The sequence below is a fragment of the Schistocerca gregaria genome, chromosome 2 (assembly GCF_023897955.1).
Source record: "Schistocerca gregaria isolate iqSchGreg1 chromosome 2, iqSchGreg1.2, whole genome shotgun sequence".
NCBI lineage: Eukaryota > Metazoa > Arthropoda > Insecta > Orthoptera > Acrididae > Schistocerca > Schistocerca gregaria.
The window spans coordinates 1,030,666,481-1,030,678,564 of NC_064921.1; the positions used below are offsets into that span (position 1 = coordinate 1,030,666,481).

The 12,084-nt window shown below is 39.0% G+C and overlaps 1 protein-coding gene across 12 annotated transcripts in view; it reads left to right on the plus strand.

The window, feature by feature from the left end:
* The window catches only part of LOC126335549 (ankyrin repeat and fibronectin type-III domain-containing protein 1), a 643,576-nt gene extending 631,773 nt beyond the window's left edge, over positions 1 to 11,803 (plus strand). For 10 of the 12 annotated variants that reach the window (XM_049998941.1, XM_049998944.1, XM_049998940.1 and 7 more), the window contains 2 exons: positions 4,782 to 5,113; positions 11,066 to 11,803. In XM_049998941.1, coding sequence (XP_049854898.1) covers positions 4,782 to 5,113; positions 11,066 to 11,401 — 668 coding nt within the window. In that variant the 3' untranslated portion in view covers positions 11,402 to 11,803. Of the gene's footprint in view, positions 1 to 4,767; positions 5,114 to 11,065 lie in introns of those variants that run through there. The other 2 variants (XM_049998950.1, XM_049998949.1) reach the window with 2 other exon arrangements.
* The last annotated feature ends 281 nt before the right edge of the window (positions 11,804 to 12,084 follow it).

The window sequence follows — 12,084 nt, forward strand, 5'->3', positions numbered from 1 at the left end:
ACTTCATAACCTAAGACTTTAAGTACAGTATGCTATGCATGTTCACCTAAGATCTCTACAACTATAAAGGTTTGGTCGCTTTTTGCAACTGATTGTTCAAGATAGCTAGCACTGCTCACGTGACTGATTCCTTATTCAGTTCTTTTGCTGTTATATTTTTATTATGCAAGTTTTCTTCACTTTTTGCACAGAAATGTAGCATAGTTTCTTCACTTCAAATTGCATTTTTGAAAACATTTTCTGCACATTGAACCATATTGCATAGTATGTGCAGGAAATTAAGGACATATAAACACATTTGTTTACGTAGCTGTTATCAGAATAGGCAGTTAAGAAAACAAGGAGAATCTACATCTACATCCTCATCTGCATCTATGCTCTGAAAATGTGAAGAGAGTATCCCACTGTACCAGTTATTAGTGCTTTTTCCTGTTCCACTTACATATGGAGCATGGGAAGAATGAGTGTTTAAATGCCTCTGCATGTGCTGTAATTAATCTAATCCTGTCCTCATGATCCCAATGGGAGTGATATGTAGGGGGTTGTACTAAATTCCTAGAGTTTTTGAAACTTCATTAGTAGACGCTCTCCAGACAGTTTGCATGTATCTTCAAGAGTTCGCCAGTTCAGTTCTTTCAACCTCTCTTGGACACTCTCCTGCGAGTCAAACACGTGTGACCATTTGTGCTGCCCTTCTCTGTATACTTTCAATATATCTCGTTAATCCTACTTGGTACTGGTCCATGAACTTAGGCAATATTTTAGGATGGGTTGCATGAGTTATTGGCAAGCGATATTCTTTTTAGACTAGCTGCATTTCCCTTAGCACTCTATCAATAAACCCAAGTCCGCCACCTGCTTTTTAACTATAACTAAACATATGTTATTATTGGAGATGCTGAGTCGTGATAGGCACAACAAAAAGATTCACACAATTATAGCTTTCAGCCATTAAGGCCTTTGTCAGCAGAAGACACACACACACACACACACACACACACACACACACACACACACACACACACACTCATGCAAACACAACATGCACACACGTCTGCAGTCTCAGAGAGCTGAAACCACACTGCGAGCAGCAGCACCAGTGCATGATGGGAGTGGCAACTGGATGGGGGTAAGGAGGAGGCTGGGGTGGGGAGGGGGAGGGATAGTATGATGGGAGTGGAAGACAATGAAGTGTTACAGTTTAGTTGGAGGGAAGGAGAGAAGCTACAGAGGGGGGAGGGGGTGAGTAGCGGAAAGGAGACAAATAAAAATAAAAATAAATTAAAGGACTGAGTGTGGCAGCGAAATGACGGCTGTGTAGTGCTGGAATGAAACAGGGAGGGGGTGGATGGGTGAGGACAGTGACTAATGAAAGTTGAGGCCAGGAGGGTTACGGAAACGTAGGATGTGTTGCAGGGAAAGTTCCCACCTACTCAGTTCAGAAAAGCAGGTGTTGGTGGGAATTAGCCATATGGCACAGGCTGTGAAGCAGTCATTGAGATGAGGGATATGATGTTTGGCAGCGTGTTCAGCAACAGGATGGTCCACTTGTTTTTGGGCCACAGTTTGTCGGTGGCCATTCATGCGGACAGACAGCTTGTTGGTTGTCATTCCTACATAGAATGCAGCACAGTGGTTGCAGCTTAGCTTGTAAATCACATAACTGGTTTCACAGGTAGCCCAGCCTTTGATGGGATAGGTGATGTTAGTGACCGGACTGGAGTAGGTGGTGGTAGGAGTATGTATGGGACAGGTCTTGCATCTAGGTCTATTACAGGAGTATGAACCATGAGGTAAGGGATTGGGAGCAGGGGTTGTGTAAAGATGGACAAGTATATTGTGTAGGTTCGGTGGACCGCAGAATACCACGGTAGGAGGGGTGGGAAGGATAGTGGGCAAGACATTTCTCATTTCAGGGCATGACGAGAGCTAATAGAAACCTTGGTGGAGAATGTAATTCAGTTGCTCCAGTCCCAGACAGTATTGAGTTACGAGGGGAATGCTCCTCTGTGGCTGGACTGTGGGATTTTGGGAGGTGGTGGGAGACTGGAAAGATAAGGCAGAGGAGATTTGTTTTTGTACGAGGATGGGAGGATAATTACGGTCAGTGAACGCTTCAGTGACACCCTTGGTATATTTTGAGAGGAACTGCTCATCACTGCAGGTGTGATGACCACGGGTGTCTAGGCTGTATAGAAGGGACTTCTTGGTATGGAATGGGTGGCAGCTGTCGTAGTGGAGGTATTGATGGTGGTTAGTAGGTTTGATATGGATGGAGGTACTGATGTAGCCATGTCTGAGGTGAAGGTCAACATCTATGAAGGTGGCTTGTTGGGTTGAGTAGGACCGGGTGAAGCAAACGGGGGAGAAATTGTTGAGGTTCTGGAGGAATGTGAATAAGGTGTCCTCACCTTCAATCCAGATACAAAGATGTCAAGACCTGTCCCATACATCCTCCTACCACCACCTACTCCAGTCTGGTCACTATCACCACCTATCCCATCAAAGGCGCTGGGCTACCTGTGAAACCAGTCATGTGATTTACAAGCTAAGCTGCAACCACTGTGCTGCATTCTATGTAGGAATGACAACTAACAAGCTGCCTGTCCAGATGAATGGCCACCAACAAACTGTGGCCAAAAAACAAGTGGACCACCCTGTTGCTGAACACTCTGCCAAACATGATATCCCTCATCTCAATGACTGATTCACAGCCCGTGCCATATGGATCCTTCCCACCAACACCAGCTTTTCTGAACTGCGCAGGTGGGAACTTTCCCTGCAATACATCCTACGTTTCCGTAACCGTCCTGGCCTAAACCTTTGTTAGTCACTGTCCTCACCCATCCAGCCCCCTCCCTGTTTCTATTCCAGCACTACACAGCCGTCATTTCACTGCCACACCCAGTCTTTTAATTTATTTTTATTTTTATTTCACTCCTTTCCGCTACTTCCACCCCGCACCTTCTCTCGTGCCCTTCGTCTAAACTGCAACACTTCACTGTCCGCCATTCCCGCCATACTATCCCTCCCCCTCCCCACCCAAGCCGCCTCCTTACCCCCATTCAGTCGCCTCTCCCATCATGCACTGGTGTTGGTGCTCGCAGTGTGGTTTCAGCTCTCTGAGACTATGTGAGTGAGTGTGTGTGTGTGTGTGTGTGTGTGTGTGTGTGCTGACAAAGGCCTTAATGGTGGAAAGCTGTAATTGTGTGAATCTTTTTGTTGTGCCTATCGCGACTCAGCATCTCCGCTATACGGTGAGAAGCAACTTTCCTTCTCTGGTATTGTTACATTCCATCCTGGATTTTCCATTGTTTGATCATATGTTATTATTCCATTTCATAAATGTACAAAGTGTTACGCCCAGGTATTTATATGAGTTACCTGATTCCAGTTGTGACTCATTGATACCATAGTCAAAGGATACAGTGTTCCCCATTACCCCCATGCAATACTGTTGGCTTTACAAACCATTAGGATGTGGAAGTTGTGGATAGCAGACAACTAGTTGTTAGAAAACAGTTCTAAAATGCCTAATTAATTATGTCAAACCACGTCAAAGTTAGCTTTCTTTCATAATCTAAAAAAATTACAGATGTTATTGAATTTCTGGCCATGTACGAACAAACATCCTGGCAATATCACCTTTTAAATGGTCAGTAAATCTTACATCTATGAATTGTCTATTATGGAATGTTTCACTCGTAATATTCCTACAATGCTTGGTTCTATTAGAGTATGCTCAATCTTGTTGGAAAGTAATGTTCAACTATGGTTCTTCTTTATGGGGAAACATTGAGTAAGTTATGGGAAGTGTGTTCTCCGTTCACCCTCCCCCTACCCAGCTCCCAAGCCCTTCCTTCCAGTAGGGGCTGGTCCTCTCCAACAGACATGTAATATGTGCAGCTAAAAATGAATCTTATCAGCTTTCAGGGCATGAGCTCACATCATGTATATTTTTTCAATGGCTGACACCTGCATTTCTGAAGAAAACTGTTGAATTAAAACATATTATTTGAATCATTTTTGGAAATAGTCAGTTGTTTCTCCACTGATGAGAGATTATTCATATCTCCTTCTATTTAATGACATTTACACTTGAGGTGGTGAAAGAAAGAATACTTGTAGATACAGAAACTAACGGTTTTACTGTGCAGTAATCAGTGACTGATTTGCATATATCTTCCTTCTGCATTCTTGGCGCCCACGATCATTCAAATTCTGCAAAACAAAAAACAATGAAAACAACATTATTAATAACTATAATTCAAAGTCTATGAAATATAAAAAGAAAAAAGCATTAAGAAAACAGAACAGATTTCGGTCTTGATGGCTATTTGATGCAATCTTTTTGGAAAAACTGATGAGTACAAGAGAGGTAGCTGCAACCTTGAATTTACTATGGATCCTTGACAGATACTTGGACAACATAGTTACTGTGCATCATCAATGGAAAGCAGAGATGAGAATTCAAGTCCAAATCCTGGATACTGTTGAGATTGATCATGAAAATTTATAATGTAAATGCCAGTGAGTGTGCAAATAACTATGATTTTAAATCTTTACTTTCATCTCAGTAAGGATTGGCTTAGGGACCTGATATTCATCATTGCTTCTTGTATCAGTATGTATTTGTTGTTAACATACAAGAGGAACCCCATAACTTGCTAACAATCATAGTACAGACAAATCTTGCTACTAATTAATAATCACTTTGCATAATAACTGAAAAATCTGGAGTAACAGAGCGGTCACTTCATTTAGCAGTTTGTCATATACAGGTGTAGGAAACCGGCTACCTCCGTCCCGCAGTGAGGACACACTCCTGCAGCATGCACAGCCATCACACATGAAGACACACACCCGATCTCGCTCATCAACTATCACTGCATCAGTATCTGCTTCAACGAGCCCTCTTCTGTCTGTTCGACCTGGTGCTTATGGTGGGAGCCTTCTCAGCATGCATTCTGTGTCATCTGGGGATGAATCTTCTTCCTCACCAGCCAAACCACCTTCCACTATTGCTGATCACTGTGAAGGCGAAGATGATGAGGACGAATCAGCTGCTGCTTCCACTGCAGTTGTGCCCACTCCTGCTCCTGGTATTATTCAGGTTTGTATTTCCTGCACTTGCATGATATGCAATGGCTGAATGTAGATTTTCATTACATTTAATAAAAAGTATCATAAATAACATTAAACGAATGTAATTTCAAAGCCTTTACATTAATATATTCATATCAGCACAGGCATACAGAAGAGTTCAAATGACAAGGTAAAACAGCACTGATATCTGTGAACCTAGATTAATCCTTTACAAAAATGGATGTCACCACATTACACTACATCACATAAAAAAATGTTAGCCATAAATGTGTGTAGCCTATATTTTGAACTGATAATGTGTCTCATAAACTGTGTTGTTAATGCCAGATAATTGTACAGATATTTGCTTCTACCAACTACAATGAATGCAGATTGTTTACTTTTATATAAAGTATAACACTGTAATGACATATATTGTATGTTTGTTTTTGCTACACAGAAATTTATTCACATCCCAGAATCTGTGTCATTCAGAATTAAAGATGTCACAAAACAGAGCACAAAAATCATTACTTCAAGTTAGGATGATCAAGAGCCTACGTCCCATTTGACATGTGTTGGTATGTTGGTAGAGTGCCATAGTCTGCGAATTTATGAATTTCTACTACTTTTTATGCACACACACACACACACACACACACACACACACACACACACACACAGAGAGAGAGAGAGAGAGAGAGAGAGAGAGAGAGAGAGAGAGAGAGAGAGAGACTGCTGGTACTCTGCCTCTCACGCTACTGGGTAAATATCTTGGTCAATTCTTATGTTACTGCCACTTAACAATTCATTGCCTATCAGCTTCTCAATATTTTCACTATGCGGTGAGTGAATGTCTTCACTCACTCCATTGATTGTATTTCAGCCAGACTGTAACATTATCATTTCTCAGTTCTATTTATTTTCATAAATTATTCGGATATGTGTCTCTCTTTCTTTCCTAGCTTTTATCCTATTATGTAGGATCCTTTGTTTTCATGATTTAACAACTTTACATTATTTAATTGTGGTTTGATGCTTTACATGTTGCCACAGTCACTGGTTAACCTATGAGAGGATAACCATACACACAGTCTGTCTGTGAATTGTGTGAACTTTGTTCTGCATGTTATTGTATTTTAACTGTTTATCTGTCACATTTTCAAACATATGAGTTTGGGAAGAGCCCAGAATTTTTGTAAACAAGTATGGAAAACTAGCTCCAAAGCTTGTCAGGCTGCTAAGGATACCAGACCAAGGATAGTTAATCCTCCTTGCAGATTCAGTTTTGGTCTGGTTCACCTGCTGCTATCACAAGCTAATGCACCGCACGTTAAGCTATAATAAGCAGGTCCAATTACTTAGATTTATATGCTTGATTTAAAGTATGTTATATTATCAGTGCTTGGGTTTTAATTTTGATAATTCTGTTTGTAAAATGTGAGATAAAGGGATACAGACTGTTTTCACTACATATTTGTATTTTTAAGCAAGAAAAAAGAAAACAGTAATCACAAAATGTGTTTGGTTTAAGCTAAACAAATCTGTTGTGGCTTTACATTATTGCCGTAGATAGAATTGTTGTTGAGGCACCTCAGTTTAGTGACTTCCGACATATGATGTTTCAAAAATTTAGAGATTCAGGACAATTCACTGTCACTGTGTGAATGTATTCAGTATTTCAATAACAGTTTTGAAATATAACTATTCATATTTAACATCTTTTTTGAATAGTCTTTGAGTCTAAACTTCACCTGAGCTATTACTTTTAAGGGTCATTATTAATTTATCTGTCTATTATTACATTCTGATCTGAGAGACAAAAGGAAGTTTCAGGTGTACATAATAACAACAAACTAAACAATTCAAGATGTTCATAATAAGAGTACTCTGTAATAATTTAGTATCAGTTTACTTCCTGGTATAATGTGACAATTACAACGAACTCAAGTACTGATGGGACCACTTACTTTCAGTTAGCATTCATATGTCTTTATTTAATGTGTAGTCATCCATAAATTCTGCTCACCATAATGATGACACATGAAGTTGCATACAGCTACAATGAAAAGACTGTTACATATAAGCTTTTGGCCAAAGCCTTCTTCAAACAATAGAAGTGCACACGCACTCACCTGAGCAACCACACCTCGCACTCACATGACTCCTACCTCCATTCCTTCCAGCCAGCCTGCAACAGAAACAAGTTGAACAGGAGCAACAGTCTGGAGCAGGGTGGAGAAGGGGTAAGGATAGCACGATACAGATGCAGGGAGAGAAATTGGTGGTGCCTGATGGAGCACACAGGGACTAGACATGGCAGGACAGGGCTGACAAGTACAGTATCAGGAGGCTGTGGGGAAGGAAGAGGAGGGAAGCAAAATGGATAGTGGAAAGGAGAGGAGCAGAGAAGGGGAAAAATAGTGGATGCAACAGCAGAGAGCAGCTTTGCTGGAACCATTGTTCAGCTATTGGTAAGACTATCAATCAGCAGTCCAGAAGGGTGAGTGGCCACTGACAGATGTGTTCAAGTGCAAAGTTGACCACACTGTGTCACATCATGCAGCTGTACATAACATAGTCAGTTTCAGTGCCTGATTCACAATCCAGGCCATCTGAATTCTCCCCTCCACCACCAGATTTTTCTGAACTGTGCAGATGGGAGATATCCTTCCAGCACATTTTCCACTCCTGAAGTTATCACGGTCTCAACCTATGGTGATCTATTGCCCTCACACCCTCCATCCAACTGTTTCTGCCCCCACTGCCCTCCTTGTGTGCAGTTCTCTCCAAGCGCTCATTCACTGGTCTTTTCCCTTTCTCTGCTGTTTTACTTTCTGCTCCCTATTTTTTCCACCTCCTCTATCTCACCCACAGCCTCCCAATGCTATGCCTGTCCACCACCTTTAGCCCTGCATGCTATGCTAGGCAGTGCCAATTCTTTATCCCCCACCCATACTCCTTCCTCTGTGCCCCACTCTGGATTGTTGCTCCCATTCAATGCATTTCTGTTGCAGTCTGGCTGGAGGTAGCAGTTGCATGTATGAGGTGTGCTTGTTTGGTGAATGTGTGTGTGTTTCTCTTTTTTTTTAACATGCTTTGTCTGAAATGTTATACGTAGCAGTCTTTTCATTGTGCCTGTCTGCAACTCAACATGTCATCTTTTCAGTGAGTAGCAATCTATTGTTTTCATTACATTGTGGACATTCCAACTTAGACTTTCCATTGTTTAATTCTGACATTGTTGTTGATACAATTAAGGCCACACCAGTGGCCCCAAAAGTGTATTCCTTACTGTCCAACGGGAATACACCAGTCTTCTCTACAACCACATCTGCATTGTACTTGTGTGCTTTCCCATTTTTATCAACATTGTCGAGTTTTCACAGCCCTATAGCAGCACACTCCACCTGAAAGTCTTGATGTGTCTCCTTCGTATAAACACACATTTTGTTGTTAAAATTTTATTTTCCTTGTCTGTACAGAATTGATTGCTTTCTGCTCCTTTCGCACATTCTGTTCCTTGAACGCCAAAATAACTGCATTGACCCACACCATATACTCTACTTCTGTCTTTCAATACCAGGTAAACTTACTTCCTTTTGAGTTAGTGAATATTTTTAGGAGTGTTGGAAATTTCATTATCATATCCCTTACACATTCTTCACTGTCAGTCATGAGGAAAAAGGGTGCTGCAAATTTTCTCTTATTGAGAAGACATGAATTCCAATTACAGTATTCCCACTTATTCATGTCTATCTTACACTTAGACTTACAGTATTCCCACATTTTCATTTTAATCTTACACTTAGACTTTTACTGTCATTATCAATATAATTTTTTTTTCAGACTAAATTAAAAGGAAAATTCATTTTTGAGCAAGCCTAGTGCAATTAGATAATATGTTTCTCATGTCGGCAACAGGGCCTTAGAGCAGTTTAAGAGATGGTCATACATTTCTTGCTCTTTGCCCTCATAGCTGAATTTTAAAATGAAATCATGTAAAAGAGCTCAAAAAATTAATCCCAAAAATGCTGAAAATTTCTGTGAAACTTTGATGAACTGTGACATTGTCATTTAAGTAGCTGCATGACTGATAGAGACAAAATGTGAATGTGTTCTAATTGTGTGGTTGACAGGAAAATGACAGCACTTCTCTTCATCTGAACCAGGATGATAACTGTCAACAGTAAATTACTGTTGTGGTAAGGTTAGCTTTTCTATATTATAATTTGAATTTGCTTTGTGGCGAGTTTGTTATTCATTTATTCAATAGAAGATTTCATTTATTATGGTAATGCTTATTTCAGATTATCTCTCTACTTAAAAAATGGCAAATTCAGCTAATAAAATACTGTGTGTTAGTTATAATATGTAAAAGCTAAATATGAAAGCTGCAACCTGCACTCAAAAGGTTAATGACTAGTACTATAAATGAGCAGTGTAAAAGACACGACAGCCATGCACAACATTTCGGAACTTCACCCTTTTACAGCCAAGGTATTTTTCCTTCAGGGAAAAGAGGAAAAATGAGGCTTTGTGTACAACATGAAGAGGTGATGAGAATAAAATAAGTATGGGAAGAAGAACACAGAGTATCATGTCACAGAAATGAGTAAGGCTAACAATTAAGTAAAATCCAGGCTAAAACAGTAGCTCTTAAAATTAACAACTCACCAAATAGTAGATGTGTTGAATCTGTGACAGGTACATAAACAAGAATGGGGATGATAACTCTTTCAGGCTACAATACACATACAAACACATACTCCCTTTCATCCTAAACATTGCACTGTCCATCCTTTACCTGTTCTATCTTTTGTTTGGTGTCCATTCACATCTTTCCCTGTGTTTTCCTTTTCATTTTCTTGGACACATGCTGTCTATCAATGGCTCATTGCCTCTACTATTCAGTTGGTTGTTATCTCTGCTTCTGAATTATTTACATTCTACGAGGACTTACCATTATCACAAATGCAGAAGATAAAGACAGTCAAGTATCTGGGGAATCATTATAATGGTTGTAACACAGAAAAAATGCAGGCCAGCTAGCTAAAAAATTAGGAAGTAATAAGAGTGTTTTTGTTTGTTTTTATCCATATGTATTTAACTTCCACTTAAGTGCTATGATTACGTCATATCTATTGTAACTTTTTTGCAAGTGTGATATTTTATAATTCCAGTAAACTTCTACTTTCTTTTGCACACACAATAACACAGCACAACTATTCATACATTTTCTTTTCATATGCCACTACTGACTGAGTGTTTGAAGAACAAATGAGGTGTGGAGCTATGATATAATTGCCTTTGTTCATATTTCCTTATAACTTCTGGTACCTAAATTTCTGCATATCACTTTCAGTTGGGCGGAGCTTTATTAAATGTGTGGTAAGAGCATGTTTGATGTTAAAGTTATTACTGTTATTTATTTGAGTACTTGATTTGTATATACTGTTAATGTCAATTTTTCCATTGTCTTGCTCCTTGTCAAACTTGATGTTTTCTTGTGTAGCTCTGTTGTTAATGAACAGCAGCATGTGAGTTTTACTAAATAGCTGTTTTGTAGACTATATTCATATATTCTACACTAGTGGAAATTCTATAATAGAAACAATAAACAAAAATGAGGAAAGGCAACCAACCACTCATGTGTGGAGGACACACACTGATGTGTTTAAATGTCCATTTAGTTGTGTGTGTGTGTGTGTGGGGGGGGGGGGGGGGGGGGGGGGGGTGTAGTCTGAAAGCTGAGTAACATTTCTGTGCTGTTATGTGTGTGCATATATGCGCTATGGGTCAGTCAGCTACAGGTGATGGGTTGCATTTCCTTATTTTTGTTTATATTGATAAACATTTGTTGCTTTACTGAAAAATTTTATATATTGTTATTACTTGCAATTTTTAAATTAAATGTCTGAAAAGTGAATGTAGACAACATACCATCCACAATTATTCACTAAATAACTTATTTTCACAGGTGTATGCGGCATATGAAACCGGTCTTGCTAGTGGAACAAGTCTAAAAATACACATTACACCAAGGACAACAGCACGTGAAGTGGTAGATTTGGTGGTGAAGCAGTTAAATATGGCTGTGGTATTAAAAGGGAAAGATGGGCCTATATACCCTAATGATAAGCTAAAGAATTTTTGTCTTGTTGCCGTTATAGGTGCCAGAGAAAGGTGTTTAAGAGATGATTTCAAACCACTTCAATTGCAAAATCCATGGAAAAAAGGCAGACTATATGTTCGTCAAAAACACGATGTCTTGGCAGCATTGGAGCAAAGTTCAAGGCACACCGCTTATCTTTAGTAGTAATTCGTGATACATAAAGGAGCGACAGTGATATTTCCAATTATAAAATGAAAGAAAATACTTGCAAATGTGGAGAGAATGACTTACATGAATGTTTAATAGCAAAAAATTATTCTGTTGTAAATAGTATATGTTGAAAAATTATTATAAATACAGATATATTATTTTATAAATTTAAATGAATTGCACTCAAAAGCATCTGTTAGTTTCCTACAGGACTGTGCGTCATTAAGAATTGTATATATTGTGCAGATTATTATGAGAATTGGTACACACAACCACACACATATGTATGTAAGAATAAATGTAATATCTCATCAGATCTCTAGAAACTGTGTGTGTCTCTTGAGGAGAAACTTTTAAAAATGAGTAATAAAATCGATTTATTTATTTTTTAAATATTTTTGCAGAATGTGAATGCTTCCTTCATTCAACACTTTCAGTCAGAATGGACAGTCATAAATTTTCATTCTACATGGATACACTGTTTTGTAATTATGGCTAACATTGTTGACCTGTAAATTACTATTTGAATTATAATTTCATGTATGACTGCAGATTCTAGTATTAGTTCACAGCAAGCACCAATTTTCTTCTGTTACCAGTTGAACACTAAAAGTTGCTTACTTCGCTACACTTATAACATACATTACAATGTGTATAGGAACATTTTAATTTTG